The 20,159-nt window shown below is 45.4% G+C and overlaps 2 protein-coding genes across 3 annotated transcripts in view; both read right to left on the bottom strand.

The window, feature by feature from the left end:
- Positions 1-33: 33 nt before the first annotated feature.
- LOC310882883 (forkhead box protein L2-like) lies at positions 34-3,248 on the bottom strand. The gene has a single exon (XM_083802283.1). It carries the CDS (start codon positions 1,750-1,752, stop codon positions 1,153-1,155), a length of 600 nt encoding a protein of 199 aa, XP_083658409.1. The 5' UTR covers positions 1,753-3,248; the 3' UTR covers positions 34-1,152.
- Positions 3,249-3,376: 128 nt separating this feature from the next.
- TMEM201 (transmembrane protein 201) overlaps positions 3,377-20,159 on the bottom strand; it is a 29,288-nt gene continuing 12,505 nt past the window's right edge. Inside the window, exons 7-11 of one of the 2 annotated variants that reach the window (XM_083802270.1) lie at positions 11,584-11,801; positions 9,866-9,937; positions 8,739-9,029; positions 8,107-8,238; positions 3,377-4,977 (exon numbers count right to left, since the gene is read on the bottom strand). In XM_083802270.1, the coding sequence (XP_083658396.1) occupies positions 4,880-4,977; positions 8,107-8,238; positions 8,739-9,029; positions 9,866-9,937; positions 11,584-11,801 (811 nt within the window). In that variant the 3' untranslated portion in view covers positions 3,377-4,879. Of the gene's footprint in view, positions 7,649-8,106; positions 8,239-8,738; positions 9,030-9,865; positions 9,938-11,583; positions 11,802-20,159 lie in introns of both variants that reach the window. The other variant, XM_083802269.1, reaches the window with a different exon arrangement.

Raw genomic sequence — 20,159 nt, 5'->3', positions numbered from 1 at the left:
CTGTAAGAACAACCTCAGTGACGTTGCCCCAGATGAATTTAACAGTATTTCCAGCATTTTATTGACATTGTATTGTTAGAATTTAAAGACAATGTTAGAAACTCTTCTTAAATACAGGAAAATATAAAATACAAACTACAAAACTGGGTTTAAGTTGCATTTTTTTTAAGGATGAGCAAAAACCTGTCAAATTACTTCAAGTACTTTCTGAAGCCATGAACGCTTACAAGGTAGTGCTTATTAAACAAGTCATAAAATACAACATATAACAAAGTGCTGCTCTGCAGCACTCATAACAGTATTTGAACTCTTCATTAACAAACTTAAACATACAAATCTTTTTAGAAGCACGCTTTGTCCCTGATGGTCATCTTGAGGCGATAATACAGGAAGTATTCCTCTGAAATCAAGAGGAAAATACCCTTATAATTAGTGCATTATTTATAAGAAACGTGTCAAGAATAAATGTAAACATCTGTAACAAGAAACAGTATAAAATAACTCTTGACTGTATGTAAAACCCCATATAGCTCTGCTTTAAATACATAACAGTAAGATTCCCAGCAATAAAGTTTCACATAAATGAAAAATACACATCATTCCCAGTATTAAAGTTGTTTTTTTCCACAAAGAAGAAAAATACATTATATATATAAAAAAATATGAAAGAAAAGCTCAAAAATGAGTTTAAGGACACTTGAATAAATGCTTTTTCTGCATGTAACCAAGCTTCACTCCTACAAGGACTGGTACTTCATGGCTCTTCATGTATTTCCAGACTGAGGAAGACAACACAACATACAAATTAGTTCGCGCAAGCGCCACAGCACCCCTTCAGGCTTGCAGGTTCAAACAACAAAACCACAAATAAATTTTTAAAAACAATACACCAAACTGACAAATCACAACAAAATCATAAATAAAATAATAATAAAAAATAATAATCCAAACTGACGAGTCGCTTCAGGTAACGCAATTCCCTTCTCCCAACAGAGCACTGACACAAGGCACCTACACGTCAACAACCCCCCGAGCGCACAGCTCCAGCACAGCCCCTTCCAGCCCCATTCCCCCCTCACTCAGCCGAGGCCCTTTTTTTTTTTTTTAATTAAAATCCCCTTTATCTCCAACTTTCGGGGCTCGGAGGGGCGCTCAGGGCTGCGGCGGGTCCGTACGGGCGGTCACAAAGCAGCAAGGGCCCAGCTCCGGGAGGGGCCCGGGCGGCGGCGGCAGCGGCCCCGGGCACCAGGGGGGGCCCCAGGCGGGCACAGGCGGCGTCGGCCCCGGGCCCCACGGCGGGGCCCAGGCGGGCAGAGGCGAGCAGGGCCACCCGGGGAGCGGCGCCGGAGGCCTCGGGGCGGCGGCGGTGGCGCTCGGAGGCGGCTGGGGCCGGCGGCGGCGGCGGCGGTAGTCGCCCCCCGGGAACATGTCGTGGAAGGCCGGGTCCAGGGCCCACTCGCCGCCCCGGCGGGGAGCGGCGGGGCCGTGACGAGGAGGCAGGCGGAGGAAGCAGGGGTTGAGGCTGAGGTTGTGACGGACGCTGTTCTGCCAGCCCTTGGGGCCGCAGCGGTAGTAGGGGAAGCGGCTCGCGATGTAGGCGTAGATGCCCCTCAGGGGTAGCCGCTGCTCCGGGCTGGCCCGGATGGCCATGGCGATGAGAGCCACGTAGGAATAAGGGGGTTTCTGCAGCTCCTCCGCCGGTCCCGGGCTGTCCGGGGATGGACGCGGCTCCCCCGGCTGCGCTTCGCCCATGGTGCCCGCTGTGGTGGCGGCCCCGCCGTGCCCCTCTAAAAGCCGGTGTTCCTCCTTTCCCCGCCCCAAAAACGGCTGCTTTGGGGTCGCGGGAGGGTCAGGACGGCGCTTGGGTTCGCAAACCCAAACACGGGGGAGTGGGGGAAAGGGGGGCAGGGAGGGGGCGGCCCCGCCGCCGCGACCCCGGGCACCTGGGGAGGAGAAGGAGCCGCAGGAAAATGGAGGGAATCACAGAATCCTACAATCATTAAAGTTTGAAAAGAGCTTCAAGACCATCTGGTCCAACCATCCCCTACCACCAATATCGCCCACCAAACCCTGTCCCTAAGCACCACGTCCAGCCTCTCCTTGAACACCCCCAGGTTCGGTGACTCCACCACCTCCCTGGGCACCCCGTCCCAACGCCTGACTGCTCCTTCTGAGAAGAAATGTCTCCTCATTTCCAACCTGAGCCTCCCCTGGCACAACTCGACGCCATTCCCTCTAGTCCTATCACCGGTTACCTGTGAGAAGAGGCCGACCCCCAGCTCCCCACACCTTCCTTTCAGGCAGTTGGAGAGAGCGATGAGGTCTGCCCTGAGCCTCCTCTTCTCCAGACTAAACACCCCCAGTGCCCTCAGCTGCTCCTCACAATACATTGCCAGGTCTTAAAACAAATTAGCAGTACATTTTAACGAAATGAAACACAAATCATTGAAGTGTAAATGGAGGAAAACTACAACTTTCAAGCCTACGCTTAGGAAGTCTGTCTAAAAGCTTTTCACTCATCTCTTCCACACCATCAATTTACATTGCAAAATGAAAACAAATTTAAAATTATAAAACAAACCAAAAAGCAAAACCTTGGAAAGACTCTCAGCCCCCATGTCACAGAGGGGAGGAAAAAACACTAAACGACAAATGAACACAAATCATGAAGTGTGCATTTAACTGGACCGTGCCAGTGCTCTGTGCATGTGCACATCTTGGGATGAGTTCTGGGGCTTCCCTGAACATCCTTTACACGTGCCCAGTCCTTATCCATACAAATAATCCCCTTGGGTTTCTCACTGACACACGCATGTTTGGAGGATGACTGGATCAGGACCAAAGCACCTGCATTCCGTATCTCCCTTACTCCACACCCTGCCCACCAAAATACTGAGAATCCACGTGAGAATGTGCCGGTGTTAGCACGGCAGCTCTACCAGAGTTATCATCCAGGACGATCAGGGCTCTGAGAAAACACGAACGTACAGGATGGTCCCTATCCTGCAGAAGTTCAAGACAACAATGTCTTACAGGGGTGCAGCAACATCTGAGGAGAAGTTAATGGCAGGAGATGACTTTCCTTTTAGAGGAAGGAAAGCCTTCATAGAATATCAGGAGTGGGCCTCAAGAATCACTGAGTCCAACTTTGAGGCTTCAAAGCATAACAGCGCACTTCCCCTTCCACTCCAGATCACAGCCATGAGTTTCTCCTTGATTTGGGGGAAACTCACACAGATTTGTTCTTCCTCTTAGTTCTCACTAGCTTTACAAGAGTGAAGAAATCAGAGTTAATTTGACCAGACGCACGCACAACCCCAAATACTACCTCCCTTTCCCCCCAAAACAGAGAGTTCCCCAAGAAATAAAACCATAGTAAGGTGAAAAGTTTTCCATTTTATTTTTTAAAGAAAAATATTCCTCTTTAAACACAAAGCATGAACTAAAAACCTCCAAGGAACAGTTTCTCCCCCAGAGCACAATTTAACTAAACTGTACAGTGTTAGAGCTCCCCGAACAAGTACACACACATGACATACAGTATTTCTGTCACAGGAAATAAGGTTTAGGACTCAAAATTGTCCTCCACACCCTCTCTCGATACCCATTCCATTCATAACAGTGATGATCACTTCTGGTTGTGACATATAGATATATATATGAACATTAAAATATAAATGTATTGGCCAAATTGGCCCTTTCTAGCCTTCTAACAAATGTCTGTGATAGAGGTTAAGACAATAGTTATTTCCAGGAATGGTACTTGGAAGAAAAAATATAGCAGCATCCACAGGCCACACAAGCCCTTAATTTCAGCTGCCCTGTTTTAAGGAACCCAGTCAGTTCAGCAGTGTTTTGTAGAAATTCCCATCACTCGAGAAGGAGTGGGAATAAAACATTCACAGGCCAAATTTGTTGCTTGAGCAGACAGGCAAAATTCCAGTGAATCTGGCCTATGGACCCCAGCAATAATTTTTTTCCATGTTGCCACAGTGACCAATTTCATGTCTAAGCTTTTATGTAAAAAGATAACGACAACTTTCTGAAATCAGCAACTTGTTCTATCTATCCCATCAAACAGATATGTGTATAATATTTATGGCATCTGCCATACTACCCAGACTACAGAACTGGAACCAGACTCTAAAATCCAAATTCTTCCTAATTCAGAACAGTAAAATCATCAAACGTCTCTGCATGGTCTCATAACATGCCTAACAAGTCCATAGCCCCCCCAAAAAAGTACCTGGGCATTTTCAGAGGAAGGCAGGGAATGGAAAAGGTCTGGAAATGGAGCTCATTTATGTCCCACATGATGATTAACTGTGGCTTTTATTAAGTAACACTCAAATTTTTATCAGACAGACCATTTCACAAAGACCTTTTCCGTTCCGTACACTCCAACAATTTTTACAGTAGGAAAAATATTAGAAAAATAAATTTCACCCCCGAACAACACTGTATGAAGATCAGCATCACCAGTCAAGAAGACTTTTACAGAGGGACCAGCTAGTCTTTCATTTCCTCCAAACCAGCTTCATACAGAAAACAGCAGCAAGATAGACATGGTATCTAGGAGCTAGATTAAGGCCAACAATATAAAGACAAATGCAGGCTCAGATCTTTTGAAATGAAGAAACCCTCCAAATGTTTTTATACATATGCACGCACGCACACACATACACACATATAACTCTTGTGTACTACTCAAGCAAAGGCTTCACATCTGTGAAAGCACCACTGGAGAGTATTCTAGCACCAGGATGAAAAGTTGGTTGTCTTCCCTCTTCAGCAATAAAATCCAAAGTCTTTATATTGCTTTGGACAAGGTCACCAAATGCTCATCCATGAACAGTTTCAGCGAGCGGATTCAAACAGCTTAAAGATTTCCTGCTGCGGAATATGGGCAAGAAGAGGTGTGTTGAGAGGCTGCGGCTCCTTGGTTGCTGGGAAGGAGGGGAATTTCCATATTGCAATCTGGTAGAGACAGAGACCAAATTGGGCCCTGGGTGTGTGCGACAGTAAGTGAACTCGGCGCAGACAGGGGGGTGAAAGTGGAAAACTTGCATACATGAAATCACAGTGCACATCTGTTGGCATAATAAAGACAAGCAAAACCACCGTATTCTCTGGCAGGCTTGTCTCTGCATAGGCAGCCCCTGGCTATGCTGGAAGTCAGGACAAGGATCCGTGAATGGGATGTCACACACAGGACACCGAGACAACATCAAACTCATACAGCACAGGTCTAAGGGAAAGCTTGTAAGTAGGTCTGCTAGCATCTCGCCTACACACATGCTCCGGTGAGTCTGCACAAGTCTATAAAGGGGACAAAAACCTTGTAACAGCGATGTTGTGGGGCAGGTTCAGCTACCAGTAACAATGCACGCAAGACACAAAAGAATTAACCATCAACCTGAGCACATCCAGCTCTTTCTGCTGTGGGTCTCTATCTGGATCTAGGTCTTGCACAGGAGGTGCTGGCTGTGTGGCCCTTTACCAACGCACTGAGCAAGCTGAGAGAAAGATGCAGAGTCAGGAACGACATCTCCACGCTCTCTCAGTTAGCACGTGTGGCCAGACATCTGTCCTGTGCATGCAAGATAAGCAGGCAATAACCAGCCTCACTACCAAGGGAGGATGAGGTGCAGTGGCTGGAAGTGAGCTGCTAAAACAGTGCTGGAAGAAATGGAAGAGACAGAGAGATTTAATTTTTCAGAGATTGAATCACCAGCAGTAAAGTCCCACTTACTCTTATATAGCATGCTGACTGGTCTGGCCATTGCTTGTGTGATCTGTTAAGTGAGGCTGTGGTAGGAACTCCATAAAAACATGCAAGAAAAGAAATGAAGTGAAAGGAAGGGTGATCATCGCTCTTGTGAATTGTGAGGTGTGAATTTTGGGTCCAGGACAGAGATTTATCAGCACAGTTATGCTGTGTCTCTGTGCACATGCAAGAGTGCAACAAAGGGAACAGCGGCAGGACTGAGAGGAAGAGACACAGGAAGCATAACACTGTAATTCAAGATACAAACACAGGACAATAGGATGAGGGGAAAGGAAAGAGAAAGGATGTTTGAGGTAAAGGAGTCCAAAGGAAGAGACAATATAAAAACTCTTAATAGTCAGTCCTGCTTCAGGAAATACGTAGCTAATGTCAGTTAGTTCTCTTTTCACCAGGTCTCCTTGGCATGTTGGTAATTCTCCTCTCTGTATTCGGAATTTAAGAGTCAAGACAAAGATCATTAATTTTTTTTTTTTTCCCTAAGATATGCTAAATCATTTAGAGCATTCAGCATGATACTCCAAATGGCCCCTGAATACTAAGCCACGCTGATGACTCACCTGAAAGTGGAAGCACTCAGATTATAAGCTGCTTTTTGAAAACCTAGGGCTATTTTCTTTGGGTTAGAAAAGCTAACAGTTTGAAACCATCCAGGAGCAGGTCTGGCATCTCTCACTGAGAGCACATTGGCATCTAAGAAATACCTTCAACAGTTACTTGGCAAATCCCAACGTCAGACTGAGGCGCCAGGTTTATGTAGAAATGTATACAATCAGACAGCTCCTCATATACCTCCTAACAGGATAGATTTGTGCGATTTACAGCAAGAACTACGGATGTGCCACTCCCTGCTTCGGTGAAAACACCAGCAATTGGAGTTGTGAGCTGAAGCCCTTCCAAATCACGTGGGGACCCTTTTCTTTTACAACAGGATTAATGCCTCCTGGGCAAAGCAAAGCGTAGCTTTCCTCTGTCTATTGCAAACCACAAAAGATGCCTGTTTTGGATTTGTGAATCCCTAGAACAACAGTGCTGACTGGAGGTGTATGCACAGAGAGCAGTTTCTGTGAACCAGTAAGACCAGAAAAGCAACTGGTGAGAGTGGCCTCAGGGCAGAGCCCAGGTGGAAGCACGTGGTCAGACAAGAATATGACAGAGCAGTCAGGTCACACGTGATCAGGCAAGATTAAGGCAGCTAAAAAAAGCTCATCGATTATTGAGAGGAGAGTGCCAAAGGGAAGAGAGAAGAGGAACCACTGAGCAAAGAGGCTGGGAATGGTGTAGCCAAAGCCCAGCACCAACTACTAAGCCAAGCCTCTTCTCCAGCTCATTGTTCTAATGCTCATTTTACCAGCACCATCAGCATGAGGTTAATATGTCAGGAAGAAGAGCTGGGGGAAGCTCCTAAAAGTGTAGCTTGCACCTTTTCAGGCTCATGTCTCAGGTCAGTTCCTTTGAAAGAAAGCGCATGGGCCATTTGACCAGCATCTGGCTTTGAACTAGGGCCTTCTGGGAGTCCTGCTTCCCACCTCCAGGGACAATCCTGTGATATGTTCTACCTGGAAGTGACGGCAGCAGCTACTTAGGTTCCTTGTCATGACAGCTGAGCATACAGTGGTTATATAAAAAAAAAAAAAAAGAAAAAAAGAAGTAACAGCATGCACCAGTGGCACAGCCATTAGACATGAAGCCGTGGTTGAATTCTTCTTGTCAGTGTCTTCTCAGAAGCAGGTGGGACCAGCAAGAAAGAAAGTGTTGGCACAAATCAGCGCAGGCTCCGGTAGACATAGGCTGATGTGAAGATAGCATTGAGAGTCAGACTCACGGCTAGCAGACCTCGGAGAGCGGAGTTACCAAAATGACCTTGGTGGAAGAGGAGAACACAAAGAGAGAAAGGGACAGTAGGAAGAGATGTTAAAGAACTGATGAGATAAATAACAGTGAACATATGTTGCGCTCTCTCTTTGCTCTCTCTTTGTTTTCACTGTAAGCAGATATTGCCGCAGCAGTTTTCCTGTCAGGAAAGATTCCACTACTCTCCTTAGCTCTGTTTTCATCTTGTCCCGCTTCTCAACACCCACATCCCCATCCCTTTCCTTCTGTCTCAGTTTAGCACTCTAGCTGTCAGTACTTGCCAGACAGCCCAAAAAAAACAGGAATAGCCTTATTAAGGGCTTCAAATAGCAGAGAGAAGACCCATTTTGCTACTAGCAATTTGTTTGATCTTAAGATCAGATCACTACCACAGCACAGGAAAGATCTCAATTGTCCTCATAGAAGTGTTTGCACGCATATGAAACACCCACAGGAATTGCACTTACCTCTCCAGCCTGCCAAATCTTCCCCTTTGGTAGTTGTGTCTACCACACAGGTAGATGAGTGTGATGAATGATCCTCCTTTTTGATGGAATTATCGCTGCAAATACTCCCTCTTTCCACAGCAGATCTCATATCTGAAAAAAGAAAGAGATACAAAAATTCAGAAGGCACCCGTGGAAGTCAAAAGCAGCAGAATTTACCAGTCAAAAGGTAGACATCGGTAATGAATGACTGCCTGGTAAAATCATGAAAGGAATGAGGATGGGAGCTAGAAATAAAGGCCAAGTTTCACTGCTGTGCAGCAGAAGTTGCCTGTTTGCTTGTCTCAAGCATTATCTATATCAGCATCACCACACCAGCAGTTGGAGAAGCTATCCAAACAGGGGGAAGGGCAGTGACAGTAGTATCCCTGTGGCACCGCTCAGTGAGCAAAGGACATCGGCTTTGGCAGAAGAGAGTTTCTCCAGGCCAGTGAATTCATAAGGGAGCTTTGGTAGCCTAACAGTCATTACCATCTGGGTCTTTCCTAAAGGATTCCCATCTATTACAGGGCCTAGATGATGCATGGATTTGCTTGCAAGTCAACTCCTTCCTACAAGTGCACTTCAAAGAATGCAGCAGGCTGCCAGCATACCGTGCATTCCCCGCTCACTGAGGTTCTTCTTCGGAAAAGAGGACAGCTCTGTGGCAAAGATGTTGCTGTCTGAGTGGCTGTGCTCCTCTGAGCTCGTTGGGGTGAGCAGGGCCTCATTCTGGGATGGGAAAAGCAGCAGCTTCTGTCCTTTCAGGTTCAGGCGGGCAGGGCTGATGAGCGGCCGGCGATATCGCAAGGAACCTGAGCTGGAAGTCACAGAGCCAGCCACTGATGGTGCTGGAGAGGGGATGCGGGAGGGAGCACAGCTGCCTGACAACATGGAGAAGTGGTCTGGAATAGAAACACACAAAGGAAAAAGGGATTATAACCCCAATATACAAGAGGCACAGTTTTCTGTAACAATTCTACAAGAAAAGGGAACAGAAATTGCAAAAATCCATCAAATCTTGTACTAAAATTCTTTATTCGTTCCCATTCCCACACTGCAAAACATGGAGAAATTCCACATGCACTTACTTTGGTACACTCAAGGATGAGTTATACTAGAGATGTTTTTTTCAGGAGCTGTGGGAGCTCTCTCCTTAGTGTGTCCGTTCAGGAGAACCTCTACACATACTGTTTGCACGTGAATGAACAATTCTGGCATGTACTTTAAAGGCTGCTGTGAAGCTGTATCAGGAAGCAAGGAGTTTCCATGATGGCATTAGCCCAGACTGCATTTCCAGCAGCAAACACTTAGGCAGCACAAACAGCCAAACGATCCAGTTGGGGTCAGGAGTGCAACAGACAGGTCACTAGAGGACACGGGATCAAAAGGACAGAGCAGACAGGGTAGCTAAATTAGGAGTTCCTTGGGCTGGGGAAAGCAAAACAGAAGAGCTGCCTTAGGAAAAATTTCAAGTCTTCCTTCAAAGCAATCTCAATTCAGATACAGAGTAGGGAAGGGATCCTTGCTTTGTCTCACTGATTTCAGTGTGAGCTCTCCCAGAAAGAATAATATCCCACACGTTATTTTGATGCAATCAAAATTCCTTTAGTTGGAACTATCTCTGCAATATTTCCATTGAGATCTCAGCAGAGAGAAAAGAATTAAAATGGGGTCATGTGTTTCAACCCACCCACTGCAAATCCTGCAGAGACACTTGCTCTGGAAGCCCCAGCATTACCTGACGTAGGAGATTCCTTGGACTGAGACGATTGCGAGGCCGGTCGACTTCCGCTGAACAAATAGCCAGAATCTAGAAAAGCAAAAATGAAAGAGTTTGAACCCAGATGGCTCAGCTACCAGAGGTCTATCCTTCTAAAAGATAACGGTGTTGTTATCAGTCTCAGAAGGGGAGAGGTTGTAAACGTAGGCAGGAAAAATGTCCCTATATTCCTAGGTAGGCTAAATGCCAGAGTCAGAATAATGCCCTTTTCCCAGCTGCAGTGGAACAGATCTGTCCAACAGGCTCCAAAACTAAAATGAGCCATCCCCTCCCAAAATATCTGGAATTAAAAGCATCTAAATCTATTTAGAATAGACTAAATAGAACAGAATAAAAAATATTCTCTCTCCAGCCTGTCTATCTTTGGACCTTCACAAAAGAAAGCACAGCCTCACACGGGGGGATTAGCATGCAGGGGGAATCCCAGCCATCTGGTGCGTTTGCACCTATCCTGCCATGGCAGTTAGGTAATTGGAAAGGTGAAGGCTGCGCCAAAAGCTGCTGTGCTGCTGGAAGGTTTGTGTGGCTGGCCTTTCACCTGCTCTTAGTGGCAAAACTTAGTGGCTGCTTGCAGCTTGAGCCAGAGAAACGTGGAATGAACTAAAAAATCTCAGTAAGACCGCTCTCTTTGCTGCAGAGTTATCCTAGAAACTGCCACAATTCAGCCTCTGAGCTGGTGGTAATCAGTCAGTGACACAGGAAGGCTTAGCTTTCCTTAGACAGAGAACAGTATTTGAATGCTGTTCCCCATCTGTTAATCTTGAGCACAGCAAAACTGAGGGCTTAATGAGCTACTGGGAGAGAGTTGTTCATGAGGCCTATAAATCTTCCCTAGATCACAGAGCCTCTAAAGCAACCTCTGTAGCTGTGCTAGCACATATCAAACCCAGACGTAGGGATGAGCCTACCTTCAGCTCTGCTCCTCTCAGGTGTTGTACGAAAACCAGACTATATAAAGCAGCCAGAAGGAAGGGAGAGATCTCTCTCACCAGACCAGTTATCCTAAGGCTCTCAATCACTTCCAAAAGCTGCTCTTCTCCATTCCCATGCTGAAATGCTTCTTCTGTCTCTCTCCAACACATATTTGCAGCTTCTGCCATAAGGTTTTGAGAAGCCTCTGGATTTCAGTAAGCCCACTGGTCACTGTAGATTTCAGTAAACCCCCCAGACGGTAAGCACTCAGTGAGACTTCTTGCTTCATCTAGATGGCAACGCCACGCTAATTTCTTAATGCTAAAAACCAAATAACCAACACTGGACACTCCTCTGCGCCACAGGAGATGCAGACACTGCTTGTTTTAGACAGTTTAGACGCAGTCCTTAACTAACTGCTGCAAAAGGTATTAGCTTAGAAGCGATAACAACTGAGCTTTACAATCAGTAGTATCACAGCATCAGGCTTAGTGGCTCCCTCAGGAGCTAGCTTAACCTAGTCCTTACGACGTAACCTGCATTAGCGACAGCCCATGACATAAAGCAATAGGTGTGCCCAGTTAGCGCTGCCTCCCACAAGGCTGTTAGCAGACTGCTGGCCCTCACTCCAGCCCCAAGAACATGTCAGCGGTCTCTAAAACAGGACTACCACCGGTGGATACCTCACAGCCCACTTCCTCCTGAAGCACTGCACCACTCTGCTGTCATTGCCACATGGTTGGGAAGTTTCACGCACAACTTACCTGCTCTGGCCAAGGAGGGGATGGTACCCAGTGAGAGCGCCCTGTTGAGACGTCCAGGAAGAGAGGAAGAAGAAGTCCTGCGCGGGGACCTGAAGAGCTGCTGGTTTGTCAGCTGGAGAATACTGGGAGGTGTTGGGACAAAGAGAGACGTAGCGGAGGAAGGGAAGCCAGTCCCAGTGCCGTTGGAAAACAGAGTAATCGAATCCCCGGAAAGGTACCTGCAAATGACAGGCATGACAGGCATTTAGCAACGAGTATGTTCCAGGAACTCCCTCTCTCAATTCTAACTAGGGGAACCAGAATGCAACAACCTCCATAGAACAGAGAAGAATTTGTGTTTCTTTTGGACCAGAGCTACAATGGTGCTTGTGGCTCTTGCATACGAACATTTGCTTTGTTACCAGGTTTGTACTAAATTTTCAGTGCAAGAATGCAAGATATAAAATGCTTAGGGTTTATGAGATGGCTTCTACCCCTTTGAAACTGGGCAAGGAAGAAGCGCTCAACATTACTTAAATTATTGTGCACCAACCTGTCCAGCAACACAGGGTGGAAAAAGTGGTGGGACAGTTTAGAATCTCAGGTGCAAGCAGCTACAGTTCATTGGTTTTCTCCCTGAGAAAATTACCCTGATGTAAAGCATCAGAATGCTTTATCCATTCCAAATACAGAGGGCCTACAACAGAGCACATCTGATGTTTGTCATGTGCACATGCAAAGAACATGCTTACAATGCCATGACTCCGGGTAGCAAGTAGTTATCTGCTTATTTTTTTGTCTTTACAAACTAGAATCGGCATCTCTGATGTCAGTATAGAGAAAAGTGTTTTTATGAATACCTAGATAAAAGATTTAAACACAGATGTTCTGTTTTAAAGCCAACATTCAAGCCCCTTTGATACATTTGCCTTTATTATGTTTCTGTGAGACCCACTGCCCTCGTATTAAAGATGGGAAAGAGAAGCAAAAAGAAGCTAAGTGACTAGTCCAGGGTCTCATTGAAACTGTGAAAGAACTGAGACACAGACTTGAGTTTCCTGATCCTAAATTGAGGCCTCAACCATTATATTTTTTTCTCTCTGGATATCATAATTAGCCACAAATATGTACTAGTGTAGTCATTCAGAGGGCACTGTGCTCCCATAGCATACGCTCCGGGCATCGTCTTGCTTCTAGTGTGGAAAAAACAATTTCAGTTATGGCTCCCGGGAAAATTTAAAATTGGCAGTAATAATGGCAACTGTATACGTAGGTCTCCAAGCTGTTTCCTAGGGGTTCTTTGCAAGTGAAAGCAGGGAGCCATAGAAGAGTTTCCAATTTGAGAACACAACCTGAGAGAACAGACAAAATGCACTTAAGGATATCTTCACCAGTTAGCTTGATTTTTAAGTAACATGGACTCAAACTGACTTCTATTCTACTGATAATATAACTATAGGAAAGGACTTTGCATTTTACACGGTTGTTGCAGCTAGCTCTGTCACAGCATATGGTTTATATGCAAATAAACTACGCAATTAATTTGTGATACTCACATTTCCCTGTCTACCTTTGCAGTGGTTTACAATATAAGAATCAACCTAAACTGAAAAATCTGTCACAAAACTACTCCTATTTCTACTTTCTTTGCATTCCTCCTTGAAATCATGTGCTGATCTTAACCTGTGTGTGCAGGTTAGTTATCACATTACATCAGAGGAATCTGCTTTGGAGTCTCACTTGTGTTCTCCTGCCCTCAGAATGAGTGTTTCAAGAAGGTCACAGCGTTGAAAGTATGGGAACTTTGTATTATTTTTAACAATTCAATGAAATGCATGAAAAAGTCTAGAATTTGAACAAGGTATCTCAAATATCTCCTGTAAGATTCTTTAGTTAAAAGCAGGTAATAAATATTCTTGTCAAATAAGTAATGACAAAGTACTAAACAAAGTATGAAGTGGACACATACATTTTTAGACAGAGATACCAGACTTTGCATCCTATCATTAGGCTGCGACATTTAGAGGTTTAATAACACTTCTGATGAAAACACTGAGGCAGATGAGAGCAGAAACACAGCTTTTCATCTGTCAGAGGAAAGCCAAGAGTAAGAGAAAGAGCGGAGGAATATGTGCATCTCAGTCTTGTGCTGTGGGGTGATTTACTCATGTGCCACTCACTTGGAGATGACAAATATGATGCAGCAAAATTATGCAGTGCTAGCACACCCAGAAGCAGTCTAGGTTTAAGATCGTAATTTAAAATATCTTATAAAACTACTTATCTGCTAGTATGAGGCAGACATCAACAATCCCGACCAGCTTAATCAGGCTGAACAACATCTGAGCCAACCAGCCTCGTGGTGCTTGCAAGCAGGACATGCCTTTAACAGCAGCAAGGAACTCGTCAATCTTGCAGCAGAAAGTGCCCAACCTCTTCAGGTTCCAGAGGACCTGGGAAGGGTGTCATGCTTCGCAAACGTGCAGAGTCCTTTAGTGCATATACACATAAATATTTGCCCCACCACACATACAGACATCAACAGCAAATGTACACGTCCATCTCAGCTCCGTAAGAGGGAATGAATTGGAAAGGAAATGAGAGGTGCAGCTCAGGACTACAATATGAACCGTCTCAGAAACAGGGATACCTTCCGCTCACAGTGTCCGTGAAGGACCAAATTAGAGCATCACCCATGAACAACATTGCTCTTGTTTCCTAACTTCGCACCTTTTCTATGCTTGGGCAAAAGGATCCAGCTCTGCAAAGGAAGACAGCATATCTGCCTTATTGGCTTTTGGCAGTTTTTCACTTAGAAGGGCAGAAAACATTACAATTATACTATCACTCATAACTCCAATCTCTTTCCTAGGATTTTAACTTTTTTGGATTGGAGGTCCATGGGCTCCGCTGCTCAACAGCCCCCTTCTTCTGAACCTCAACACATTAGTGCAGTCTGAACCCCCAGGCAGCTGATGAAACGGTTGTCTTGCACCATCCAGAAAATCATTTTTTCTGGTTAGCAAAGAAGAGCTGGAGAATTTTGAGGATAGCATGTTAATGCCTGAGGACTAAGGGCTGACCAAGGAATGGCTTAAATGTCGATTTGCTCTGAATAAATCCCTACAATGTGCAAAATTCTTCTCCTTTTCTACGAGCAGCTAAAAAGCAGGGGTGCTGTCAGGGGAACACATTTCATGGCTGAGAGTGGTCAGCTGAACTAAAACTTTCAGAAGCAGATGGAAAAAGGTGAGAAGATCAAGAGGGTCATAAGGCAGGAAGCAGCCAGAACACAGCCCTGGAACGGAGCAGTGCAGCTACATCTTTGCTCTCAGCTTAGTGCATTGCTCCAAGACATTTGTGCACATGATAAAAGTGGGTCTGGCAACAGTGGAAAAAGTACCCAAAAAGGAAGAGGGGGAAAAAAAAAAGGCTCTGGAGTCAGGTGGTTTGTGGAAATAGGGCCCGGAAGCCGTTTATTTCAGAACTTGTCATTCAGAACATCAAAAATCGGATATCTTAATTAGTGTATACAACGATCACAGCGTTACTAGACAGTTGGGCACAACTCCGCTACACAGATACTTTAAAAATAAATAAAGAGAAGATTAAAGAAGAGTAGTACATGGTATGGGACAGTACACTGTCCTGAAGAAACACCTCCTGCCCATAGAGCCTCCTCTCCCAATACCTCCCTCTTTCCAAAGCCAGCACCTTTTTAACTGAGATTTTAACCACAGAGATGCTGCATCACCCCTGGGATAGGGAGAGCCATGGGAGAGCAGGGGTCAGGTCAGACTACAGGGCTGTAGATGGACCCCCTCCTGCTATCAGCTAACTTCGGACATGGAGTAAGAAGGTAAGGTGCAGAGTCAGGCAGCTGACTGTACGTACCCAGGTTTGTCTGCCTGGAAGCAGCCAGAACCTCTTGTCAGTTGTGGGATAAAATGTTTCCTAACAATTTACCTATGAGTTGTCTGTGTGTAACTGCACCGTCTTCTGCCCAGGTTGCAGAAGCAGCTCGCTACTGCCTTACTTATTGCTGGCTGCAAAATAAGCAAGTTTCTGCCAGCTGACATGCAGCCACTCGTCTGGTCCGCTGCAGCACATCAGGCCACCAGTCAGTTCCACAGCAGTGTGCCTCTCGTCAAGGTGACAGAATCAGGAGTAAAGAGCAATATGGCAAATAAAACTCAGGACAATAATGCTGAAAAAGAGCACAGGTCTCAAACACGTTAAGATTTTGATACATGACTTACAGAACTAGGAACTTTAGCTCCCCAGGCTAAGGATTGTTTTCTCCTACACATCACCCTGCTTTGGGTGAAAGAGGAGGGATGAATTATAGCTGAAAAGGTTCCAGCTGCCAGGTCCTGCACTGATACCTTCTGGAATACAGACGGATGTTTGGCATCAATTTTGGCTTCCCCCTGGCTGGTGGCACAAAGGTATGTGTGTACACCTTCCACCTCTACAAAATCCAGACTCACTTGCATGATGAAAAGGTTCAGAGGACCTCTCCCCTGCCTGCGTATTTGACAGCTTTGGTCCCAAATGAGGCTTTACAGGGGGTGACTCACTGTACACTTCAGGACTGAGTACTGCCCCTTTCTTGGGAGAGCATCTGCTACGGCTCAGAGAAGCCTCAGGTGGTGGTGCACCTGGAACGAACAGGCAGGTTACATGCAAGAGCACACAAGTTCAACGGCAGCTCTTTAAAAGCTGAAAGCCATTTACTGCAGCTCCCCACTTTCATGAGCAGAGTCAGTATGGAGCAATGAAACCGGCTATTAATTAGATTAATTTATATAAAAGTATAAATAATTTGTCCACAATACAACCGTACACAACTTCTACAGTATCTAAGCAAGATTATTAGCTTCACATAATTTCAGCTTACTTGAAAAATATTAATAAAGCTAAAATAAAACACCACTACACCCTTTTTATATTCCCCTCTTGTCCTCATCCTTTAACACACCCAAGCTCAGTTCACTAGGGCATGCAAAACACAGATGTAAGAAAGAAGGATTTAATAGAAAGGAAAGAATGGGATATTTATATCATGTATTTAAAATCGTAAAGGGCCACAAAGGGGTCAGTCTGCATGCAGAAATGTCAGTGAAGGCTTCAGGAACACCAGAAGCAGCAGAGATACTTACTCAGTTGCTAGCCCTGGCTTCTCCCCTCAACCCCCATAGGGTCTGCAGAGTTGCTGGAAATCTCAGAGTGCAGCCCAAGTGCCCTCTTATTCCCAGCCACACTCACTGGTGGCAAATACAGGCCAAAAGCACTAGCCTGCCACACGTACAGGAACTGTTGTCCCAAGCTGCAGCTGCAACAGCTCCACTGAAGCAGAGCAACATAGTGTTGTCAAAAAGTTTGTTCAGGGAAAGGCACTTAATGAACCCACCTTGCCCCCTGTATGCACCCCACACTGCAGGGCAGGGCACAAGGTGGTGCTGAGCTGGCAGACCAGCCACGGACAAAGATCCGAGTCAGCCACGTTGGGCTGGAGCAGATTTCATTTCAAATGACACACAAACCCACTTGGAGTTCCTCACCACCCCAGCTCCGCTCTGTAGTCCCATAGTCTGGTCCAGAAACCAGCACAAGGTCAGCGTCGAAAAGCAGCACCTAAAATGGGAGGCTTTGGGGCTAAAAACCTCTAATACTGCTGAGTTAAGGTGTTTGCATGCTCTGCATGGCTGGAAGCATCCTTAGGCAACAGAGCTGCACCTGGTGATCGCAGTTTATCACCTGTTTCTCTGTGGCTTGAAGTAAGAGCACAGCTAAGAGAAACCAAGAAGCTCAAAGCACCAACCAAGCGGTTCTGGACGATGTTGTCAGTGGTTTTTGTAAGTTACCAGCCCTTTGTTAGCTATTATCCCCCTCAGCAGGAGGAAATATGGCATACCAAACAGCATCTCAGCTGGAGGATGGCAACGCAGTGCTCAGACGTGGGGCTTGCACCAAAAGAACTGAGCTGCAGGTATGCCTTTCCTTCCGCTGGAGCCACTGGGGGGAAATGAACTAGGCACAGAGTTAGATGGCGTATCTAACTGCTGAGCTGCTTCCTAACTGAATCCCAAGTCAGAAGTGTGAAACCGGCAATGCGCCTTCCTTACAGAAGCACAGCATAGCTATGGCTTCCTCACAGAAGCGCAGCATATTGTTTAGAAGTTCTTTGGTGCTGAAATCAGGTACTAGAGGAATAGTCTCAGTAACGGCTGAAGTTGTTTGCTTAACTTTTTTTTTTTTTCCAGAAAGAGTCAACAGTAAAATACTGGTAACTCCTCTTCTTCAGGCCTAATCACCTAAGGAGGAGCTCCATATACAGAACTGGTACAGATCTAACGTTACCACTTCATAAATCCCAACATCTATGGGAAAAGACATCCGTTTCCTCCTTGCCTTCCTCTCCTCCAGAAGATCAATCGTGCTATTCCACCAGCCCTGACAAAGCACTTAAGAAAGGCAGAAAGGGAGGAGACTGTCAGCATCAGAGCCTCCGAGAGACAAAAATTCACTTGCTGCAGGTTTGCTCCTAAAGCTCTGAGGTTTTTTGTTGTTTTTAGAAGCAGCAGCACAGGCTTGCTGAGGCACCAAGAAGTGGGAAAATAAGCTGATGCCTGAGCAAAGACAACAGCTTCTTTGGCATGAGAAGTGAGTCACGCACCAGTATCTGTTTTGTTATTTGGTTTTGTCTTTAAAATTTTTCCAATTAGGAGTCTGAAAGTTCTTCGATTATAAGGTGTGGAGAAAGCACCGCAGAGACCAAGGCTTCAGTTGCACAGGTTGGCCATAAAACGAAGCAGTTTCTGATATGTAATGTTAGTGCAACCTGCAAATATATTTCACTTGTATTAATTTGTGTAACATGAAGACAAATGGATTTGCTTGCAATGTAGACAGCAGGTAACGTACCTCCCAGATGAAAAGATTTTAAACTTTCAGTACAGATTTGCACTTGCTGTGCCACCAAACCTCAAGGATTTTTTAAGTAGTATTATTTAGGTTTTACAGCGTAAACCCCACTCCTTCCCACAGTTCTACTGCCTGCCTGCTCCTGCTATCTAGTGTGCACCCCCATCCCACCACAGCACTGCACAGGAAAAAAGGCAAGAGAGTAAGAGAGAACCAGGCACAGAAGAATGATGTAACAACAGAAAAACAGCGTAAGAAGTGCCAGACCCCAGAGCACAAACACAGGGCCTGTTTAAATTGGAAGAAAAAGTTAAAATGCTGCCAAAAAGAAGGGAAGAAAACACCTTTTCAGAGGACTTATGGGGCTATAGTGACACTCGACACAACCTTGACTTCCAGCTCCTGAAAGCAGAATGTCTGAAGAGGCTGACAAGCATCTTTGTGTGCTGCCGCCAAATTTCCTTGCTACTGTGCAAGAAGATTTAGACAGATGAATTTTATTCTTGTTTAAAAAAAATAAAAAAGGATATTGTTGTTAGAAATTGGCCGTGACGTTACCATGACCATCCCTACACATTTTAATAACTTGTCAGCTGCTCACACTTCTCCTCTTTGTAGCAGCCCCAATATCCTTCTAAACGTGTGATTCCTCCCAGCATTTGGGTGTACCTGACAGCAGAGCAGCAAGAGGAAATTGCTTACCTCTGCGAGACCAGCAAGTTCACAGACTAGAAGGAACTTTCCATCCAAATTCTGTATGTAAGTGCAGAAGACAATTACAGCTAAACATAAAACACGAGTCTTTTCCTACATTTAACTTTATGGAGAGAACTGGAAAGTATCAAAGATGAAGAAGGGAGGGGGAAAAAAGGCTAGAGGTCTTTTATTTCACTTAATGGACGTAACAGCTCAAGGTCACCTGGGTCTTTAGTGCAGCTTGTTTAGAGAACAGCAGAGCCAGCACTGGATTTGTTCCCGCTGCCCATTTCATTAGGTGATTTTGTCCGTGCCGCTTTTAAGAGGAGAATACTGCATGAAAAATGGTATTGGAAGGACAGTCGCAGCAGGGAGCTTCCCAGGCCTGAAAACATTGTATTGATCCCTGCACTGGAGGGAAGGCAGAGCAGACAGTGGTAAGCCATCTTATTTTTTTTTTTTTTTTTGCCACTTACTATTCTTTCACCAGCCTACTACTGTCTTTCTTAACACTGCTCCCTGCTTGAAACCCACTGCTCCCCTTCAAACGCTGCTTCTAACCTCCCTCCCCGCTCTAGCTGACAGGACAGAGGAGCCTGCTGTCCGGTACAGAAAACCAACAAGGGATTTTTAAGGCACACTTCCTATTAAATCTCCTAATGGAGAACAAGAGAGAAGAGCCAGAGTGACTGTGAAAGTCTAACCTAGCCTTCAGAGCCATGCATATTTCAGGCTTTTTTCTGCTCTGATGAACTCATGTGGCTCCTTGTAAGTATTTACTTTGAAACAATTTTCTAGGTTCCATAAATATCCTTTGTCCCAGTGGAAAATGGGACACAGCGGTTGTTATTGAGCATTTCAGAAGTCTGAGATTAGAACAAGTAACAAACTGGAACATCAAGCTGGAAGACAAACCTTGTGGGTCAGGATTGGTAAGCACCAGGAACACAGAAGGGCAGAGCCAGACTTTGCAG

This window comes from Anser anser (assembly GCF_964211835.1).
Source record: "Anser anser genome assembly, chromosome: 17".
In the NCBI taxonomy this organism is placed as follows: Eukaryota; Metazoa; Chordata; class Aves; order Anseriformes; family Anatidae; genus Anser; species Anser anser.
The sequence above is the reverse complement of the archived record's forward strand: the minus strand, read 5'-3'. Positions and strand labels throughout refer to the sequence as shown.